At 35.9% G+C, this 23,702-nt stretch overlaps 2 protein-coding genes across 6 annotated transcripts in view; one reads left to right on the top strand and one right to left on the bottom strand.

Annotated features, from left to right (window-relative positions):
* Nucleotides 1-9: 9 nt before the first annotated feature.
* LOC106083347 (cytochrome P450 315a1, mitochondrial) lies at nucleotides 10-10,755 on the bottom strand. The gene is made up of 7 exons (XM_059361938.1): nucleotides 9,786-10,755; nucleotides 3,020-3,229; nucleotides 2,652-2,863; nucleotides 2,119-2,465; nucleotides 1,841-2,053; nucleotides 1,561-1,776; nucleotides 10-269 (listed from the first exon to the last, which is right to left on the bottom strand). The coding sequence occupies exons 1-7, from the start codon at nucleotides 10,070-10,072 to the stop codon at nucleotides 153-155; spliced, it is 1,602 nt and encodes a 533-aa protein (XP_059217921.1). The 5' UTR covers nucleotides 10,073-10,755; the 3' UTR covers nucleotides 10-152.
* A 3,351-nt stretch (nucleotides 10,756-14,106) lies between these two features.
* The window catches only part of LOC106083297 (ATP-binding cassette sub-family C member 4), a 44,586-nt gene continuing 34,990 nt past the window's right edge, over nucleotides 14,107-23,702 (top strand). For 2 of the 5 annotated variants that reach the window (XM_059364045.1, XM_059364041.1), the window contains exon 1: nucleotides 14,107-14,634. The gene's annotated coding sequence lies outside the window, so the exon portion shown is untranslated. The remainder of the gene's footprint in view (nucleotides 14,635-23,702) is intronic. The other 3 variants (XM_059364044.1, XM_059364043.1, XM_059364042.1) reach the window with 3 other exon arrangements.

Here is a 23,702-nt window from a genome sequence, read left to right as displayed (position 1 = left end):
ATTAGAAAATAATTTTCATTGCTTCCGACTAGACTACAGTTTTATTAAAATTTAAACATCTACTAAATACAATAAAAAACCAAAAAAGGTTTAAAACTTAATATCGATTTTGATTATTGTACAACACATATGTTACTATCAACTACTTAAGTTTATGTGATACGCGGACATAAGCCCAGTATTAAAGGTTGATTGGGAACAGTCACCATCCGTAGTATACTCTCGATGGGAGTTGTGTTTTCGCAGCACATTTTAAAATGTTTGGTTATCTGAGAGAAAAAACAAAACAAAATTGATGAATTTCAGGGAGTGTAGTTTTTATTTTTTTGTAATGTCACACGGGGAGTGTAATGCCAAGTGGAAATTTTAAAATTTATTTTTGAATTCTTTTGTTTTTGGAAGCTTCCATTCATTATCAAAATCAATTCTGGCCATTCACAATAGTTGGTATACAACATAACATGTGAGCTATGTTTTGTAAGCATTAGCCTTTTTCAAGATGCATATTTGGCTAAACCTGTAGCTTATTTCAGAATCTGAATTACCACAAACGTGAACGAGCAAAATCGTTCAAAATCATCAATATTCAAAATAACATCAATGACGATCATTCACAATAGTTTATACTCAACATTGCTTTTGTTATGTGCAAGCTATGTTTTGTAAGCAGTAAATTATATTAAAATAAACAAACAAAACGCTGTTAAGCTTAGAAGAACAATTCTTCGAGTAAATTATTCTTGAGCTTGATATCCTCTTAAATACTACTTCATTATTCATCATTGCAACTTATTTAACACAAACCACAGACCGTGTATTGATGTGCCAAGCGACTCTTTAAAGAGACACCAAGTGCAAAGAATAGAAATAAACTAATCATTAACATCAATGACAATCACCGTATCGCAGAGGTCAGAATGCCCGCCTATGACGCTGGACGCCTGGGTTCGAATCCTGGCGAGACCATCAGAAAAAATTTTCAGCGGTGGTTTTTCTTCACCTAATGCTGGCAAGATTTCTGAGGTACTATGCCATGTAAACCTTCTCTCCAAAGAGGTGTTGCACTGCGCCACGCCGTTAGGACTCGGATATAAAAAGGAGGCCCCTTTTCATTGAGCCTAGACTTTAATCGTACTGCACTCATCGATATGTGAGAAGTTTGCCCCTGTCCTTAGTGGAATGTTAATGGGCAAAATTTGCATTTGCAATGACGACAATTCACAATAGTTCTGTAGTTCTGTAGAACTGTGAATGAACAATGAATCTGATTTAATCAATCAATCGTTTGTGGACGAAGAAACAAAAGAATTTAGAGACCGAATTTCGGCATACGTGATCGAGACATTTTAATGTAAAATTTTTTGCAAATTTTGAAATAAAAAATCCTCGTTCAATATAGAAATGCATAATTCACAATAGAGAGATTTCGAACGAGTTTACCCGTTCACGTATGCTGTAATTCGGCCCCAGATTTCTATCGTTGTTCGCAGTTGTTTTTTTTTTTCAGAGAGGGAAAGCTCATTTTTTTGAATCTATTGTTTGCAGCTCAAACTAACTTACCTCTGCTATTAGATGCTGCATTTGGGAGAGAGCCAATTTACGGCCTATACACGAACGATTGCCTATGGCAAAGGGAAGACTGGCATGGGGTTTGTAAACACCTTTGTAATCGCCGGTGTGCTCATCGCGCAACCATCGTTCTGGCATAACCTCCAACGGTTGGGGAAAGTGTTTAGGATCACGCCCTGCCGTATACAGTGATAATAACACCAAGGACTGAAATTAAAAAAATAAATTTTATAATAAAAAAATATATATAAAAAGAGTGAAAAACACCTACATCTTTCTTTATATGATATTTATCTATCTTAGCATCTTCCGGTAAATAACGTCCTATAAATGGTGCTACCGGATACAGTCTTAAGGTCTCTTTTACCAGGCCCCGTACCAAGGGCAAATCGTGATGGCTATGGCTGTGCTCTTCATAGATCTTTTGCTGCAGCTTACTATCCTTGGATAACAAATAAAGGGCCCACGCTGAGGAATAGGCAGTCTGCAACAAATCGTAATTATGAAAATTAGAAATTTATTTATAAAAAGAAATGTTTGCCAACTTACTGTATCACCTGCAGCTATCACCAAATCCACAAACAAACGCTTGATCATATCCATAGGTGTATCGGCCTCCTTTAGCTTTGCATAGAGACCATCCGGGTATTCTGTACTCAAGTCCAAATACATATCTATAATAGCACAACCTTTGTTTAGAGCCTGCTCTACGCTATCCTCAAAATCCGTCCAGATTTTCAAGCGAAAATACTCAGCCAATTTGGGGGGAAAGTTCATTAGCAGTGAACTACTTTCGAATATTTTGTGAACAACTTTTGAGAAATCTGTGACAGCTAAATGAAGAGTTTTATTGGCTTTTTCGGTAGCGACACTGCCAAACATTACGGATATTACAACTGTAAAAAACAGAAAATATAAAAAATATATAACAAATTATCAATGAGAATTAATTTTTGCACACTTTTTATAATAAATACATTTTTGTATTTCTATGATCCAAAACAAGCCAAATATTAAATGAGATTTTTTTTTTGAAATTAAAATTTAGATTTTTTTGTGTTTTACTAAACTAAGGCACTCACCATCTATGGACCATCTGTATAGCTGTTGCTCCAAATTATCTATGACCATGCACTCGTATCCGGAACTATGTTTGACATTTGCTAAATCATCTTTCCATTTGGTTATTAACCTATTGGTACAATGCCGAACATGCCAATCCATCCAATTCAAATGGCCGCTAAGCAGAACGCGGCTCAATAAGCGACGATTGTGAAACCACTCCTCGCCCTCCCTGCAAAAGAATATAAATTGTATTGACTGTTAGTGGATCGAGTTTGGCTGACGCCTGGAAAAGTTGAAAATAGAGAAATGTATTCAAATGATATGCTTGATCTTCGCTTTGAGGGTGAATCAAACTTGCTTCGCCGCCCTCTCTTCGAGAACTTACATAAAGAACAAACCCCTCTGGCAGTTGTGCTTCTGATTGTAGAGGATCCAAGCATCGGGCAGTGGGTGTTTGGGATAGGAACCTTCGTGCTGAAATACCGAACGCATTAGATTTGCTGATGACACAAATATGGCATCTTGTGTACCACCTAAGCGCTCACGAAATATATCTCCATACTGTCCATGACGTTTGTCGATGTAGATGTGTAGTCTGGAAAGTAAACAAAAAATCAATTACATATTTTAAAATGCATGAATTTTATAAATGGAGATTAACATTAACGCAGATATACGAGTATACATACACATACATATAAATGTTTGAGGTAAAAGGAAAAAAAACTCACTCGATAAATGTTTTTTCAAGATTAAGAGTGGATATATTGGCTTAAAACCATTTTTTCATATGCCAGGTTCTACGATTGCCTGGATGCTAGCCTTTGTTCCTTATTCCTAAACATAATAAAGTTTGTCTGTTTGCGCTCTTTTATTTTGATCTTTAAAATCTGGGGCTGAATTACCGCATACGTGAACGAAATCTCTCTATTGTGAATTATGTATTTGTTTATTGAAAGAAAATTTTTCAAATTTAAGAACGCAAATGTTTAAGTCGTTCATAATTTATAAAAAATTCGACATTAAAATGTCTTTAAAAAGGGTCTAACACCCATTAAATACGAGATGAAATTTCATTTGATTCAAAAGCGCACTCCATAACGTATGCGGTAATTCGTCCCCTGTTCAATGCTTTCTATTCAAAGCATAGTTCAGTTAACAATGGCATATGTTAACAACCTCCAAGAAAAATGTTAGAAAAAAGTAATGTAGTTTCGACATACCTACTGGCCCCTCGGCACGGGATAGCTGTGATCACCACACAGGCTGGAACTTTGAGGACCGATCTGTGTGGTGTTCATCGTTGTTACGAGAAGCTAAGCTGCGAGCTACCGGGCGCGTCCACAGGTTGCGGATAGTGGAATGCTCCATACGGAGTAGCTGCAATATCGAGCGGAGAGACTCAGTGAGAGGCCGGGCGGCACCGGCTCTTGCATAAATACTGAAAGGCTGCGATGCTAGAGTTTGCCCCTGTTCCTTAGTGGAATGTTCATGGGCAAAATTTGCATTTGCATGATGCTCGATGCGCAGAGGTCAACATTTCCGCCTATGACGCCGCACACCTGGATTCGAATCCTGTCGAGACCATCGGAAAAAATTGTCAGCGGTGGTTACACCCTTCAAATGCTGGCGGCATTTGTGAGATGCTATGTCATGCATAAAAGCTTAGAAGCTATCAAGGTGGATTTAAAAAGGTGATCTCACGCGAACAGCTGTTAACAGCCGGCTAGCTTTGACGGTATTAAGATGACAGATTTTTTTTGCATTCTCTTTGTTCTTATCTTCTTTGTCGCATATTCTGTGCTCATGTAAGCACACGTATATACACACGCTCACAATTTGTTTTGTGTATGTTGGGAAAACGTCGATCAGCTTGGTGACAAGATGGCGGATTGAACCATATGATTTGTGGTTGTTGTGCAACTGAGACCGCATTTAATTTTTTCGCCATGAGAAGCTATGTAAAAACATCTCCCCAAAGATATGTTGTACTACGGCACGCCGTTCGGACTCGGATCCCTATCATTGAGCTTAAACGTGGATCGGACTGCACTCATTCATATGTGAGGAATTTGCCCCTGTTCCTTAATGGAGTGTATATGGGCAAATTTGCATTTGCATGATAGTCGATATGATAAGGCGAGTTATTGGTGCCTTAAAATAACCAATGGCCACAATAGCCCCGAGGCGATCGGTTCTTTGGATTGTGAGCGATCTTGCTCATCTATGGAGCTTGACAACAACAACAACAACTGAATGTCTAATTTTAAGTCTTTTGGGAGTTGACTGAAAATATGGAATGGAAATGAGAATTTTCGGAGATTTTACAAATTTTACAACCATATTTGGGAATTTCTAAAGTGGCGGGGGAGGGTGCTTTATTGGTTGAGCCATGACCAAAGACGAATAGACCAAGACGAATAGACCAAGAATACGAAAACGCAGATTTGCCGGTTTTTCGGCATTTTGCCGATTTTTTGCTTCAAAAATAGCAGACTGCCGACTGAATGCCGATTTTTTTTCAAATTTCGAAAAAATTGTTTTTTTCTTTTTCATTTAGTGCTTATTGACATTTGTCTTTTTAGTGCTTATTGACATTTGTCTTTTTGGTGCTTATTGACATTTGTCTTAAATCTTTGGATGTTAAAGTGGGTGGGAAAAACATTAGCCGGAAGTCGATTCCACATACGAACGGTTTGGGCGAAAAAAGAATTCTCTCTATTATGCATTGTGCGGTCCGCTGACCTGTAATTGATTGGCCAGGGTGTAAGTTCCTGGAATGTCTAGTATCCCTGACATACATCCTTACATCAGGAATAAGAAGTCGAATATCAGACGAACACACACCATGAAAGTACCGATAGAACAGCGCCAAACAACCCACATTGCGACGATGATAAAGGGAGGCAATATAGTTGGATACCCCACTGTCCCCAATCAACGCCATCGCTCCCGTCCGTACACTACCCCGTAGCTCCAGGGATTATTTTGATGCTCCAGCCCATACATGTGAGTTGTACTCCATTTTCGGCCTTATAAAAGTGGTGTAGATGTTAGAAAGTGGTGTAGATCAGACGGAGTGAAGTAATGAAGTAACCGTTTAAGGAAGCCTAAACACTTGAATGCTTCTTTCGACACTTCAAATACTAACGAACACCACTTTGTATTTTCATGCCCAGAACATCAAGAGCTTCTGATTGCTCAACATTTATACCGTTGATAGACAAAGACGATCGTAATAGGTCAGCGAATCGTTAGTGTGACAACAAGCAGCACTGAGTCTTCCGTGCATTAAAATCTACTCGATTCATTCGACCCTACTCAGAAAGGCCAGCAAATCCTGGCAGAGTTTATCGTCCATAACCCGCCTCTTGTCCTCAATCTCTCGCAGACTCGGCCTATGGTCGAACGAGTACGAATGACAGAGATTACTGTCATTCGCAAATGAGTAGTTTGGATTCGATGACTGACCCAACAGATCGTTGATGAAAATAAGAAATAAAGAAGGAGAAACAATAGAGCCTTGGGGTACACCTGCGGTCAATTTATGCTCATTGGATGAGAACCCATCTATAACGACTCGAATAGTGCGATCTCTGAGAAAGCTCGAAATAAATCGAACGAAGCCATTACCGATAGTGAGCTCTTATGTCATCGAACATACATATAGACCATAAGCGTAGAAATGTCTCTGGAGGGTGGGCTGATCATAGTTTTAGTCCCCTACCCTAGAATTTTAAAAATTTCATTGTTTTCGACAAAATTTGCTAAGTTTATTGCTTTTCAAAGGGTTTTAGCCCCCCCAGAATAAAAAATACGCGCTCTATTGATATAAAGAAAGTCTTATGAATACAGAAGGTGATACACATATCGTGTGATAGCAGCTTTACAACAACACTGGCTCGTTAGATTGTTTTATTTTCGCGCATACAAGTCGACCAACCCCAATGTTTGCAAAATACATTACAAAGAAGTGAATTTTTTGTTGTTGTTCAAAGAAATTCGACCCTTTCGGCCTTTAAATTCTGCTACTGCGTTGGGGGGCTTGTCACAAAACACATGTGTTTTTATTGTCATAGCTACTAAAAGTTTTTTGTTTTGTACCTTACAACGTTCAAAGTAAACATAAGTGCTAACATATGTCTGTATGTATGTATGTACTCGCGTATACATATGGGTGCCATACAATCAAAATCTCCGCTTTTATTGCTAATTAACTTTAATTGATAATTCCTTTTGTAACAAAAAGCCTGATAGTATATTCGTTTTTCACAGGAGAAAACACATGTTTTTCAGGGTTTCTTTTTTGAAACACTACAAAAATCTCAAAATCTACCAAAATCGTAATGAGGGAATGTCCTACTGACTTAAAATTTCAAGTTTTTTTTACTTCAAAATCTTTTATCTAAAAAAAGTAATCATGAAAAAATGTCGCTAAAAGCGAATATAATATAAGCCTAAAGCTGGGAATTCTATTCAGCTTTTCAAGCGGAATGCTGTCAAACTCCATATAAAGAAACGTTGGCTAAAAATAAGCAGAAAAGTAGTACTCTGCTTATAGCGAGGAAAATGGCAAAAAAATCAGAGTGGCAACTCTTGAAACAATTGCCGGCCTCATTTTTGCATGTTTTATGCAAAAATATAAGTTAAATAGAGAAAACAATAAGTGCAAATAAAAAAAAACGTTTTTCGGTATAAAAACAAAAACATTTGATTGCTGTTAAATTTTGCTCGCGGCACAATCATCGGGTATGCGTTCATCTAGCCAGATATAACTGTCATATAAACCGAACTGGGGTCTTTACTTCTTCAGCCTCTATAGGGCGCAATTCCAATCCGATTTGGCTGACATTTTGCATGAGGTTTTTGTTATGACTTCCAACAACTCTGCTAAGTATAGTTCAAATCGGTCCATAACCTGATTTCGCTGCCATCTTGAATCTTGACTTCTTGAGCCACTAGAGAGCGCAATTCTTATCCGATTTGGATGAAATTTCACAAGAAGTGTTTTGTTATGACTTTCAACAACTATGCCATATATGTTTTTAATTTGTCCATAACCTGATATAGCTGCTATATAAATCGATCTGGGATCTTGACTTCTCTCATGAACTTCAACATACGTGCCAATTATGATCTGAATCGGTCTATAACCTGATACAGCCCCCATATAAACCGATCTCGCTATTTTACTTCTTGAGCTCCTTAAGGGCGCAATTTTTATTCGAATTGGCTGAATTACACGACTTCTACTGTGGTCTCCAACATTCAGTTCAATTATTGTTCGAATCGGACGATAACTTGATATTATAGCTCCAAGATCATAGCAACTCTTTCCTTTTATCATACGTTTGCCTAAAAAGTGAAACCGGGAAAAGAACTCGACAAATGTCATACATGGTGGAGGGTACATAAGATTCGGCCCGGCCGAACTTAACAGTTTTTACTTGTTTAAGCTAATTTCGCAAAATTTTGCATAAATGCGTTGTAAAGAGAGGGGAATGATACTCTCTAGGTTCGCGTCGAATATAATCTATATCGGGCCATATTTGGATATACCTTCTATATAGAGCTACCTCTCGATTGAACTTCTTGCCCTCATAAATAGCTTATTTTTTAACCGATTTCCCTGAAATCTGGATAATTGAGGTAGTATTGACCTTTCTACATCCTCTCCTAATACAGTCCACACCGAATCTTAGTTTAATATAGCTTTTATATATACCGATCTCCAGATGAGAAATATATTTGTGGCTGTGATTATCTCGTTTTTGGCTCGGGCGAGCTTACGAATTTTTTTTCGCATTACCTTGTTTTTTGTTTTAAGTATGTGAGTTAATGAAATAAACCTGCGTTTTAAAATAAGTGCATCAGTAATTTTCTTTAATAATTTATACTTTCTTTACCAAAATGCTATATGCCTATTTTCGGAACATGTCATCCCAGGCATTGAAAAATTGTGCCGACTATTGTTGATAAAGCACATTGTTTTTTAAAAAATTTAAAATTTCACAAAATTTATAAAAGGAATTGAAATTTTTGGTAAATACATCTAAAACAAAATTTCCAATTACAAAAACCGAATTTTAATTGAATTTAACATTCCCATCAAAAACTTAGAAGTACATGTCATTATTTTTGACATGTCAAATAATGGATAACTCATTATACTTATGTAGATTTACTAACTGTTTAAATATAACGAGCTATCAACAAGAATACCATCTGTGTTACCGGTAATACAAATGTCATTACATACAACTTTCGATTAAGCGCAAGAATAAGCACTTATTTGTAATATTAGAAAAAATCTTTATAATAACCTTGGTATTGATTAAAATGCCATTAAAAAACTACATGGTTAAGCTCAATGATAAAAATTTGTCTTCTTCAAAGAAACTGAGCATTGAAAACACGGTGGTGGGGAAAGGCGCGAACATGTTTGTTCAGATAAGATGTCATTATTTTTTGACAACTTGTATGCTTAGGCAAAAGTTTTTATTTTTGAACTATTGATATGCTTGTGCGGAAGGACTTTCCTCCTGGGACATGGCCATGTAAAAGTAATTAGAAACGAAGCCTAAAAATAAGTAGTTATTAGTTTTTGAATGAGCTTACCTTTCTGGTTATTTGGTAATGAGAGTATTTGCTGGGTTTGTACCCGGAAAGAAGAAGTATTGAAAAAGCCAAAATTCTTAAACTCATATTTTAGGGAAACTATTCTATTTACATTTATAAAGCATTATGATGACCGGCAGATAGTCATCTCTTGCCAATAATTTTAAAGTAATTGAAATAACTGATACTAACGGTGGGCCACGGCGGTTATTACAACCATATTCCTTAAAAATAAATTCTGATTTAATCGTTGCCTTTCGATTGTATTTTCTATTTTGTAATCGCGTCCCACTGTGCATAGGATTAGCTGATGAACCAGACACTATTAAAAGAAAGCTAAACAATTATTACTGCAAAAATATTTGCAGAGGTAAATGAAAAAATTATTCAACAAACACGCGATAGTAACAATCAAAGAATTTGGCACACTTCTAGGAAAATTCAGAAAAAAATTATTATGTACTTTATATTGAAAATGAAACAAGGCAATATTTTGAACTTGAAATAAATGGGAAATTATATTTTTTACTCACTTGGGTGCTGCTCCAGCAGCTAATAAATCAAAAAGAGTTCCGACTAATGGCAAACCTTTAACTTCAGGTATTTTGCGAGGTCCACTCTGGTGATGTTGCTGGGAATGCAGTTGCTGCTGCTGTTGTGATAAATCTTTTCTCGTATAGACAATTTTATCTATGCCACTGTGATATTTGCGCAGATGCGTTAGGGCCAATAAGAATTTTAGCCACAAATATTTGATAAACGAACGAACCTGCGCCACTACAAAAGTTGTCGCACCAATTTTATGCGTACTCGATATCATTTTCAGTTTTTGAAATTTTTTGCTTTCATTGAATTTGTAACAATTTTGAGGCTTCGCGTGTGTGTGTTTGCGTTTATATCTTATTTCAGTGTATTATTGCTAAAACAGCACAATTTCCAATTAAATTCTTCCTTCCTTCTTTCTTACGCGTATTCGAAAATTTCACAAAAAAATATATATATGCGACGGCAATCAAGACTGACTGACCAGCGGAGCGTTGACGACCATGTATGTAGGTATGTTAATTTCGAATCGACAATAAATTCGAATTCATCAAAAACCGATACGATGGCGGCGGCAATCCGTTCTCAAAACGAGAGACAACATTCAGGGCAGGCAGCCTACTTTCAAGTACAGAAATCGAATTCTTAAGATTCTTTGGCACTTTCAACGACTGAAGATGATAAAGCGATACAAATACGATGACGACGACTACGGCGAGTATGAGATTTACATTAACTTTTGTTTTTCTCGACTATTCCGAAAGATTTAACGATTTTCATCCTTGTGATGTTGTTACGCTCGTTTCTTAAAGTTATCTGTTGCTGTGAAGCGATGGGCAGAAATAGTTATAACCGCGGCGTTTGACATGATTGAACTCTTGTCCGATATATGCGCGAGCACACTCTGCAGGTAGCCGTACTACCTGCAATCGACGACAATTGCTATGAAGATACAAAAAAAAATGGTGTTAAAAAGGTTCTGTAAAATGCGTTGTGAATTCATACAATACCATTAAAAGAAATGAAAACAAACAACAAAATGTATACGAAATGTTCTCTTTACATGCGTTTTGCAAACTAGTGAGATACAAAGAGAGCATGGATATTGAGTATGGTCATCAGTTGAAGTCGAGAGCCAGAGGTGGGAGTGCGAAAATAAACCAATTTGCATTGTTTCATCTATCACCACAGGATGGCGGGGGGTATACTACATTCAAGAAAATTTATTAATCAAAACAGAAAAAATGTTTGCTTAAACAACAGTTTTTGTCTGCTGAAAACGGGAAAGCAGACATTACTTTTATTTTAGCAAACATAGGGTTGCTGTATTAGCAAACATTTCGGTCAGTTAAATCAGCAAACAAAATCTGCTGGTTAAAGTACAAAAAGCTACTTTTTGTGTTTGCCTGTTACTTGTTTTGATTATTTTAGGCATTTTGTTGGTTGAGATGATTTTAAATTGTCAAATATTACACTCATAAAAAAAAAGTTTGCTGAAAATAGCAAACACTGTCCGCTGAATATTAGTAGTTAATTTTGCTGCTATTGTAGCAGTAGTTTTGCTATTACAGCAGCAGTACTTCAATTACAGAGTAGCAGGCTTACTGCTGAAAAGTCTGTTGTTTGCTGAAAAAGACTGCTGCTTAATTATGAGGGGATGTTAGAACATGCAAATGTGTCTCTGTGGATGTTTATAATCACCGGTGAATGTGTACTTTCCATAACCTTTAGAAGAGCAATAACAAAGCTCAGTGATATTTCGAGCTAGCTCAGCCACATTTCGACCAATTAAAATCATCTCCTCCAACAAAAATACAAAATTTGTTTCCTCAGACTTGTGTACTCAAAACAGCAGATCAGGTAGCTTCTTTACAGTTATATTCCACAAATTAAAATCTTTTCCACCCACAAAAATACAAAATTTTTTCCGCAGACTTGTGTACTCAAAACAGCAGATTCTGTTAGTTGAAATAGCAGTAAGAAATCTTCGCTAAAACAGCAGCCCTATGTTGGCTGAAACGGAAGTAATGTCTGCTTTCCCATTTTCAGCAGACAAAAACTGCTGTTTTAGCAAACATTTATGCTGTTTTGAATAACAAATTTGGTTGAGTGTACTGTTAAGAAGCTACCTGATCAACAGATTCCTTGTACACATGACATCGTATCCATTGGTATACATATCGAAATGTGGCTGAGCTCGCTCGCATTTTTTGTTATAGCTGTACTAATGTGTACATGACAGTTTGCTGAAACAGCAGTAATATCAGTTTCCCATTTTCAAACATTAGCAAAACTTTTTGCTGTTTTGAATAACAAATTTGGTTGAGTGTACTGTTAAGAAGCCATCTGATCAACAGATTCCTTGTACACATGACATCGCATCCATTGGTATACATTTCGAAATGTGGCTTAGCCCGCTCGCATTTTTTTTTTTTGTTCTTGCTCTACTACTGTGTGCATGACATGCATGGCTTTTTGTCTCTAAATTTAATGAAAAAATATTATGGAAAGTATACATTTAGTGGTGATTATAAACACTGAGACACACATTAACATGTGTATTTTATTTTTCTTCCAATTAAGAAGCAGTCAAACAACAGCTTTTTTAGCAGCAAGGTTGCTGTTCTGAAATTGTAGAACTACTGCTGCATTAATGCTGGTACTACGTTCTTTTTTACGGAAAATTTTCCGAAAATCGTTCTTTTGGTGGTTTGACAAGATCACCACATTTGATATTTTTGGATTTCCTTGGCCAAAATATTTCCATTTGCAATTAAAAATATAATATGGCACCAAACAATTTATCAGCTGCTTACCGGCCTTTACACTGTACACACAAATGTGAGTGTGTGGGTCGTACTGAAATTCATGAATGTTTTTGTAATTTCAAGCAAAACCCACCCCTTCGTAATTTATACATATATAATGAAACACAAAATAATTTGAAAAGAGACAAGTGCAGAATTTATTTGTAAAAATAATTAGATTTTGTAGTATTTTCACTGTTGTAAGTTAAATAAGCACAACTTTCCAAAAGCCTTTGTCAGCATCTTCAACTTTTATCCAAATATTGTTGTTGTAATTGCAAGACCAAAAGCACAACACATTCTTGCACAAACCTTTTTACTTCGTACATATTGATTGAGTTGAAATATTTATTTTTCTTTCAAGCGTATTTATTTATATTTAAAAAATACTTTCTTATCAATGCATCCACAAACACTTTATTTTCTTCTAACCAGGTAAATACATGTGAGCAACATCACTAACACTAACAAACACTCAGTTACAATTAGAAGTTTGGCGATCGCGTTTATTTTGCGTAAGAAAATGACTTTTAGCACAGCCACTGTGGTTGTGCTCTCAATGGGCATCCCGAAATGTAAATTTTCCCTAGATGAAAAAACAAGTTATGACGAAACGAACACATTTCCGCAAAATTTTACGTTTGTTTTTTTTTATATGGAGTTTCAACGCGAAAACTGAATTTAGTACCGCCCTTTACACTAAAATGCCTCGATATTAACTCTTCTCCAGGTTGAAAAGTTATAGGTAACTTTACTCTGAAATTTTCATATGATTAGATCATTCCCAATAGTAGCATTTACCATGATTTTTTGGTTGATCCTATATTACACTGTAGTCGTGACATATGATTAAGCTTTCAATGTATTTATTTCTTTCGCTGTTGCAACAGCCCTCGGAGAAATCGTAATAGTTTAGTTGCTCTTTATCTGCCACCTGCTCATTGATTAACTGAGATACCATTAAATGCACTCTTGCAGCGTTGTATAGAAGACAAACGCCGGCAATTAACAACACTATTGATGTACGCATGCTGCTATATTGTTATTGCTAAATGTGTGTGATGGCCAACCTCGACAAAGAGCCGAGACATGTCGATGCTTTTAGGGATGGTATTTTGCTTGTTTGGTACAAGCAATAAAACAATAAAATTATATTAAAGTTGTTGAAATAATTAAAATGATATTGATGTGCTACAAACAATAAAATTAACTATTTAAATAATTAATATGAATAGGTAGAATTGAATTGTGTTTTACAACACATATTTGTCGTCTCATCGTCTAAAAACATGTTTTCAAGGGCAAACAAAAATATTTGACAAGACAAATTTCATTATTATAGCCTTCAAGACTATATTTAAACTGTTTGTATAGGCATATTGAAGTAATAACATTTCGTACCAAATAGTACAATTCATTTAGTTCATTAGAACCAAATGTTGTTACATCTCTGTGGCAACATGTTCGAATGGTGGCCTATGTTTCTACAGTCATTAACAATTGCAAATTAGTTGTTGTCGGAACGCGGTCGAGTGTTAAAGTCTGTGAGTGGTAGCGGTGTGGCGTTGTGTTGTGGTCTGTCTTCCGGGAGATTTGGATGTGATTCGTTCGTAAGTAATCACATACATTTGAATGCGAAGACGAAAGAGAAATTTATAATAACCTGTTGTGGCTTAAAGTGAATTATTAAAACAAAAATTAAATGAAATTTAATTTTCATGGAAACATGTTACATAGAAATTTTATATGAAAAATTAACAAGTGCCTATCCAAATGAGCAATTCCAAGTGAATTTTTGTTGATGAAAGTGTTTTTAATTCAGTTTTTCCTTATTCATGGTGTAAATTTGGTGACATTACACAATTTTTTGTATGCAGAGAAGAAGAGTAAACCTCTCAAGATATATAAAATATTAATAAAACGGCTGAATGTGAGAGTGGTGAACTAAAAAAAAAACCAACTAAAAAGTCGGTCGGATAGCAAAACAACACAAAGAGAAACAAACACAGCTCTCCAAATGCAATAATTGGAAGTAAGTAAACGAGTATAGATGAGGAAAACTTGTATGTGAGTATGTCTGTCTTCAGTCTGCCGCCATTTAGCATTTAACATTTGGTTTTTTGTTGTCGATTTTGTTTCTACAATTCTTCAATGAATTCCCAATACCATGACTCTACCATTTGTTTATGAATTCTAGCGTGCAAATATATCTCAAATACATATGCCAGTGATTGCCGCGTTTTTGACTTTTGTACAAACAGCTCAATTCCAGAGTATATTGGATTTGAAAACTATGAGTAGCATAGTAGTTTTATTGTTGCAAATAAAGAGAGATTTTAGGATATTTTCAATAATGATGACAACATCAAATGTGAGTTTATGTCTCTTAAGCAATTGCAATGGAGTGAGTAGGTCTGTTCGCGTACATTTTTAGTAAAAATTTACGGGAGAGTACGAGCCATTTTACTCTCTTAAAAAAATTTTCAAGCAAAAGCAACCGAAAGACTTCCAGTGAAAATTTGCAGAAAAACAGCTGATTTTTGTTTTGGTTGGTTTTTTATTTGCTTGTTTGGAAAACATTTTTTTTAAATAAAATATGCTGGCGATACTTTTGAGCTTTTTTCCTTAGATAAACGTCAATTTATTGACCCGAGAGTGAAAAAGGCTAGAAGGGGAGCCGTTCGTATATCCGTGATCTGCCATCACAAATTACCGTGCAATCCCATGGCAGCCGGTTGTACGTACCGCATTGGCCCGATGGAGTCTTTCAGTGTACAACACACTGCTACAACAACAACAACAACCGTGCACGAAGCTACGAATGAAACCGTGGCGACAAGTCGCGCAAGCGCTGGTTCCAGACAGAATCTCTACACTAATGCTGAAGAATTTGGATCTGCCTGGAGTCGATTACCTCACAACTGTCCTCAGCTTATCTGAACACTATTATAGTACCCGATGTTTGGAAGATGGGCAGTCTGATCCCGCTACTGAAACCTGAAAAGGGGAGTCGTACAGACCGATCTCCCTTCTCTCATCCGTAGCTAAGACGCATAAGGGACTACTGCTCCCGCTCCTCTCGTTTGACAATGTCCATTTGCCGAGCATCAGCATGTATTTCGAGGGCTGCATAGGACTACAACTGCTTTACATGCCATCAAATGGCAAATTTTGCCTATAAACATTCCACTAAGGAACAGGGGCAAACTTCTCTCATATCAATGAGTGCAGTTAGATTCAAGTTTAAGCTCAATGATAGGGGACGTCCTTTTTATAGCCGAATCCGAACGGCGTGCCGCTGTGCGACACCTCTTTAGAGAGAAGTTTTACATGGCATAGTACAACACAAATGTTGCCAGCATTAGGAGGGGAAAACCAGCGCAGAAAATTTTTTCTGATGGTCTCGCCAGGATTCGAACCTAGGCGTTTAGCGTCATAGGCGGACATGCTAACCTCTGCGCTACGGTGGCTTTAAATGCCATCACGGTATACAAAAGTTTACTTGTTGTGCTGACAAAGATGCAAATGCAAATTTTGTCCATGACAATTCCACTGAGGAACAGGGGCAAACTTCTCACATATCAATGAGTGCAGTCCGATTCAAGTTTAAACTCAATCAACAGGGGCCTCCTTTTTATAGCCGAGTCCGAATGGCATGCCGCAGCGCGACACCTCTTTGGAGAGAAGTTTTACATGGCATAGTACCTCACAAATGTTGCCAGCATTAGGAGGGGTTGGTTGTCCAAATCGAGAAAACTCTAATAAACCTAATTTTTTGACCGAATGGATTATGATCCGTAGAAAATTTCATGTAAGAGTAATGGTTTTAAACCCCGTTTACACTGCTCATTAAATCCGGATTAAGGCTCTCGTCATCTGATTTTATAAAGGGAAAACAGATGATCGAACCATTAAATCCGGATTTAAAGAGCAATTTAAACTAGGTTTTATGTCAATAGCGCAAAATCACGAATGGGGTTTAAAAAAGCTATGTTCAGTGAGCATAATTTATTGTATTGCATTATTCTTTAACCAAATAATAACCTCACTTATTGTAATATCTGCATACACTCGCAAAATAATAATATTATCTAATAAAATATTTCGATAAAAAACTGTTGAAAAATCAAAGAGAATTTTCACAAGACTTTAGAAAATGATCTAACGATATGCAGACAAATATATTTTATAATACTTTATAAGTTAACACAAATTTTTTAAACTTTTTTACAAAAACAAGTTCTTAATGTGTCTACGATAGATAATCGAAGGAATTTGGAGCGGACACGTATAAATTTTTTTGAAACATGGCCATGAAAATCCCAAATGATCAAAAGCAAAAATAAAAATTTTTTAATTGGTGTCTCCCATTTTTTTCGGTGTAAATCAGCTGATTGCAAATCTTTGCAAAATCGCGTCTACACTGCTCATTCAATCCGGATTTAGGGCTCTTGTCAGCTGATTTAAAAAGAAAAAACATATGATCAAGACATTAAATCCGAAATTCGAATGTCGAACTTAACGCCTTTTTAGTTCTTTCTATAATTTTGAGTCTTAATGTACATTGTTTATTGTGGTTGTTCTTTATCTCTTTGAAAATAATTGGTTTCAAAGATTTCCTATATAATAACGTATGTATGTAACTCACAATGCCCCATTGATACGTTCGTTACAATGACGAACTATTATTCTTTCTATGCAGAATTGAATGAAACTTTTGTTGCTTGTACCCATTATCGGGTTAATTGGAACAGTTTCGCTATTTGGGTTAAAAATTCCAAGGCTACTACACCATTCAATGAGAGAAATGAAGCATCCCATCGTAACAAAGCAACAAAATAATAAAAATAAAAACTAAAGCTTTAGCCGATAAGAGAACTTAATTGCAATAGCGTTTAAATTACAGTCGATTTCTTTTCATATGATGCCACCATTGATATTTACATCATGACTGAGAGACTATTGGCTTTAATTGATACATACGTATGGAATAGTTGCAATTAGAAAAATTAATATGGGAAACACATTTATGTGTGCTTCACATTAGACAGCATTTCAATAAAAATTTCTTTTCCTAAAAACAAAATTTGTAAGAAATTTTCTATGAAGAAAAAATACCGAAGAAATTTCCTCAAAAAAAAAATCAAAGAAATTTTCTCAGAAACAAAATTTCTTTGAAGCGTTGTCATTAGAAAACATTTCATTGAAAATTTATATTAAAAGTATATTTCTTTGAAGTTTTGTCTCTAGACAAATATTCTTGCAGGGTTTCAAATAGTCTTCAGGATTTGGCGTGGTGAAAATTTGGTGTACGGTGGATTTTATCAAAAAGTCATTGATAAGGACCAATTATCCCATTGACTTAGATTTTTATATTTCTACCGGTCGCCTACGCTCTTAAATAGTTCAGCTGGCAACCCATCAGATCTTGCTGCCTTGTTCTTTTTCACGCGAGTTACTGCTATGCCAAACACCATCTGGTCTACGTAGTACTTTTTACATGTAGAACTTATCTCGAAATCTAGTCCGACTTTAATTTGGATAGCTATTGAAATATCAAACAGAACCTTGTAAGACCTATATCTAAATCCAACCGAATTTTATGAAATTTTTCAAACGTATTAAGAGGTCAAATAAAACACCTCGTACTGCTTTTTGTTAAGACCGGACTAAAATTGTGGCTTCTACAGCCTTAAAAGACCATATCGGATAAAAGATATATATGGGAGCTATGTCTTAATCTAGACCGATTTATATGAAATTTTGCACTCGCATTGGGACTTTAAATAAAACAACTCAAGTTAAATCGGGCCAAAATTCTGCCTACTACCGCCTTTAATGTTAAAATCGAATGAAAGATAGAAATGGCAGGTATATCTAAATCTGAACCAATTTTTTTTTGAAATTTTGCACATATATGAGGAGGTTGAATAAAACAACCCGTGCCAAATTTTATAAAGATCAGACCAAAATTGTTGCTGCTACAGCCTTAAAACTCCATATCGGATAAAAGATATATATGGGTGCTATACCTAAATTTGAACCGATTTTTATGAGATTTTGTAATTGTATTGAAACTTCAACGAAAACACTTCGTGCAAAATTTTTAAAGATCCGACCAAAATTGTGGCTGCTATAGCCATAAAATTCCATATCGGATGAAAGTTATATATGGGAGCTACATCTAAATCTGGACCGATTTTGGCGAAATATTGCACATTCATGAGGAAGTTAAATAAAACACCCAAGGCCAAACTTTTGTAAAGATCGGATGAAAATTGTGGCTTCTACAGCCTTAAAAGGCCATATCGGATGAAAGATATATCTAAATCTGCACCGATTTCTTTGAAATTTTGGACACATATGAAGACGTCAAATAAAGCACATCATGTCAAATTTTGTAAAGATCAGACCAAAATTGTGGCTGCTACAGCCTTAAAACTCCATATCGGATGAAAGATATATATGGGACTTATATCAAAATCTGAACCGATTTTTATGAAATTTTCGGACACATATGAAGACGTCAAATAAAGCACATCATGGCAAATTTCGTAAAGATCGGACCAATATTGTAGTTTCTACAGCCTTAAAAGGCCATATCGGATGAAAGATATATATGGGAGCTATATCTAAATCTGAACCGATTTCGTTCAAAATCAATAGCGTTAGTTCTTGGGCCAAAAAAGAGACTTGTGCAAAATTTCATGACAATCGGAAAATAAATGCGACCTGTAACTTGACTACAAGAATACATGGACAGACAGATGGACCGACGGACATAGCTATTGGGTTTGGGCAACCCAATAATTGCGGATTTTTTAAAAGAAAGTAAATGCATTTTTAATAAAACTTAGAATGAACTTTAACCAAATATAATTTTTTTACACTTTTTTTCTAAAGCAAGTTCAAAGTAACGGCTGATAACTGACAGAAGAAAGAATGCAATTACAGAGTCACAAGCTGTGAAAAAATTTGTCAACGCCGACTATATGAAAAATCCGCAATTACTTTTTGGGCAACCCAATAAATCGAATCAGGAAGTGATTCTAAGCCGATCGGTATATTTATCAATGAGTCTAGCTCTTCTCCTTCTAAGCGTTGCAAACAAATGCACAAAGTTATAGTAACCTGTACCACAGCGGTGGTGTAGGGTATAAAAATGGTAACGAAGTAAATGCGAACACATTCCTTAGAAGTGGTACTGAGTTTTATAAGCAAAATATTGTAGTAGCAACATGTCGCTGCGCCAATACAAATTTCCCTTTAATTAATTGCCAATGTAAATAAATGCTCACGAAATGGTCACCAATCAACATAAATTCCGAATTTAGCTAGTGGAGACACAAACCAAAGTGGGTATTTTTTCAAGTTTTTGTCAAAAATTCGATAGTTAGGCGATTACTTGGAAAATGTGGGCATATGTATAAGAAACTAGGCTACCCAAGCTGTCGTTTGATGCCGGTCTCATCGCCTTACTATTTTCCGTTTTCGCATAGTGGTTCACGCAACATTTACTCTTTCAGTTTTTTTGGTATTTTTTTTAAGTTTTTGCCTAAAATTCGATAGTTAGACGATTATTTGGAAAACGTGGGCATATGTATAAGAAACTAGACTTCCCTAGCTGTCGTTTGATGCCGGTCTCATCGCCTTACTATTTTCCGTTTTCGCATAGTGGTTCACGCAACATTTACTCTTTCAGTTTTTTTGGTAATTGTTTTAAGTTTTTGATTAAATTCGATAGTTAGACGATTATTTGGAAAACGTGGGCATATGTATAAGAAACTAGGCTTCCCTAGCTGTCGTTCGATGCCGGTCTCATCACCTTACTATTTTACGTTTTCGCACAGTGCTTCACGCAAGCTTGACTTTTCGAGTCTTTTGAGTAATTTTGTCGATTTTTTTGTCAAAAATTCCATAGATAGATTATTTGGAAAACGTGGGCATATGTATAAGAAACTAGGCTTCCATAGCTGCCATTTGAGACCGGTCCCATCGCCTTATTATTTTCCATTTTTGCACAGTGGATCAATCAATTTTACAATGTTCTTTATCTTGTTAGTGCACCTTGCGATTATTGAGGAAACTAAATTTTAATGTTGATTCGCCTTATTATTTTCTAGATCTTTTTTTGTTTTTTTGTGTTGTTTGAAATTAATTTTTTGTGAAAAAATATTTTTTTTTTTAAATTAATTAATTGCCTACAAAGTTCCTTAACAGTGTTCTGTTAATTCTAGTAACAGAGGACTGTTAAGTCAGTGGTTTGTGCCTCCACTAGTTAAATTTGGAATTTATCTTCACTCACATCCAATCAACTCTGTTTCAACGATGCTGTCTTTGTTGTGTGTTGTTGTTTGGGTTCTGGAAAAAAATTGAGTTCGTCGGATTTAATAGGTATTTTCGGTGCGAATGAAGTCAGTACTAGGCTTTATATGGAACTAAAATCGCACAAGTGAAAAAGTTCTTTCTACGGAAAACTATCAGCTATTTTAAAAATTTCCGCCATAAATATAATTCGAAAAAATATATGGTGATATATCGCTTGATATATCATTGATTGTCTTTTAGTATTAAAAATGAGCATTGTTCTTTTTCAACTCAAGTTATTTCATACGTAATTAGTACGTTGTGCACTTATGCTGTTATCGCTTAACTGGAAACTAATTTCACTTATGCGAGCTATGTAAAAATTAAAATTACGGATAAGTGAAACCATAATATTGAAAAAGAAATGAAAATTTAAATAAAAAAACAACGACTTTGAGCTTGAAGTAAATAAATATTTGAACCAAAATGGTGCATTTCTGGTGTTTCACTTATTCGGTTACGACCGGTTCTGTATCAACTATCAGATTTCCTTCTTTGTCGCTGCAAGAGCATGTGCCAGCATCAAAACTATCAGTTTACCATTTTGGTAGAGTTTCCCGACTGTAATATGACTTTCTTCCGAATAAACGTTTCTTCTCTCTCCATTTCTCCCTAAACTATTCCTTTGTCTCTTTGGCTCCCTTTCGATGGATGGAGAGATATCGGCAAATTATAGGATGACATGGTAGTCCATAATAAAGATTCTTTATGGAATCTCCACACTCAAATTTGTGATACAACTAGTTAACAACAACTAGTTATTATTCGAAAATTCGTAACGGGGCACAAACAAAGAGTTAGCTCAACTACGATTTCAGTCATATGTATACAATTAGTGTTTTAGTTAGTACTGCAACCAATCAGTTACTTACGCCGAATGTGTTATTGTTATTTATACTCGGAAAGCATTAAAGTTATTTCTTCTCTGTGTTAAGTATAGCAGTATTTAGAAATCTGTAAAAGTTTTAGAAGTCTGTACTTCCATTCGCGCACATCTTGTTTACGAGGAGCTCATTGAGTTTATTGGATAAGCCTGCATAATTGGATAAGTTCAGCTGTTGGTTATTGACCGTGATGCAGCTATTTCATCATGCAATTTTCGGTTCCCATCTGGTTATTTCCTTGTTTAAGTCTAGTACTGACTTCGAGTTTGCGCCTGAAAAGCTGCCAAAACGCACTATAAGAAACTTTTGTGAAATGACTACGAAAATTCTTCAAATAAGCACTACCAAGTTCTTTTCACAAAATGATTTCAGCATGTTGCTAGCAACATTGTCAAATTTCGTAGATTTTAAATGTCTATTAAATGCAACGAACAGTGACAATCATCTATTTACGAAAGTTGTTAGTTTAAATTTTTTAAGAAACGTTGTCATTTTATTATGATTTATTTTTTTGTGTAGAAATATTAGGGATATGAAAGAAACTACACTCGCCCCGAAGTCTATGTGACTCTCTAATCTCTAGGAATTCAATAAAAACCTCTGCTACAGTGCCCTCATTCAACTAGGACCAATCCGTGCATATAAAGCTACTTTTCCGAGAAGACAAACTCCAAGTCGCCATCTAAGAAACGTAGTCGTTCCACGCCATTGGCCTACCGCAGAACAAACGAATGCCCGAAAGTCAAAAGACTGTACTCAACGCAACCCCCTCCATATACAACTGCAAAGGTCTCAGATCAAGTATCGCATTCAATGCTGCTCTTGTAACACTCCTCGTCGTCCCCGATACCAGCACCGCTACAATACCGTGTTCCTCCTTCATCATCAACACTATCGTAAGAAAGTTTATTAATAACTTACTTACTAAAATATGCATTACGACAGGCTTGGGATCTGAGCAGAGGAACACCTCGAGGCGGTGTACTATCTCCTCTACTTTGGTATATATAGCGATTAACAAAAAATTATTGTCTCTGGAAGAAATAGGTGTAAAATTGGTTGCGTGTGCTGATGACGTGACAAATGGGGTTAGGGGAAGTTTCCCAACACTCTAAGAGATATGCTTCAGGAAGCTCTACGTGCGACAGCGAAAGTGGTGTAGGCGTAAATCCGTGCAAGACAGAAGTATGTCTTTTCAGCAGGAGATACAAATTACTTACAGTGGCATATGTCTCCTCCCATTTACTGAAAACGCAAAATACCTGGGTGTTTTTTTATTCAGGTGCCGAGAACTCATATACAAGTAACATTTTCAGACAATAAATCTGCTTTTTATGGGATTAAGAGCCTACATTGGAAGATCGGTCTATATGACAGCTATATTTATATAGTCTGATCTGACCCATATTTGGGGCGGATGTCGGAAGGCTAAAAACAACTCACTATTTCAAAATTCAGGAGATCGGTCTATATGACAGCTATATCTTATTATAGTCCGATCTGAACCATATTAAGGTCGGATATCGGGAGGCTCAAAACAACTCACAGTTACAAAGTTCAGCAAAATCTGGTAATAAATAAATCTTTTATGGTGTTCATACCCTTTATCGGGAGATCGGTCTATAGGGCAGCTATATCCGATCTGAGATATATTTGAGGCCTAAAATTACTCACTGTTTTAAATTTCAACGAAATCGGATAAAAAATAAATAATTTATGGGCATTAGACCATTTATCGGGAGATCAATCTATATGGCAGCTATTGGGTTGCCCAAAAAGTAATTGCGGATTTTTTAAAAGAAAGTAAATGCATTTTTAATAAAACTTAGAATGAACTTTAATCAAATAT

The sequence above is a fragment of the Stomoxys calcitrans genome, chromosome 2 (assembly GCF_963082655.1).
Source record: "Stomoxys calcitrans chromosome 2, idStoCalc2.1, whole genome shotgun sequence".
NCBI classification, from domain to species: domain Eukaryota; kingdom Metazoa; phylum Arthropoda; class Insecta; order Diptera; family Muscidae; genus Stomoxys; species Stomoxys calcitrans.
The sequence above is the reverse complement of the archived record's forward strand: the minus strand, read 5'-3'. Positions and strand labels throughout refer to the sequence as shown.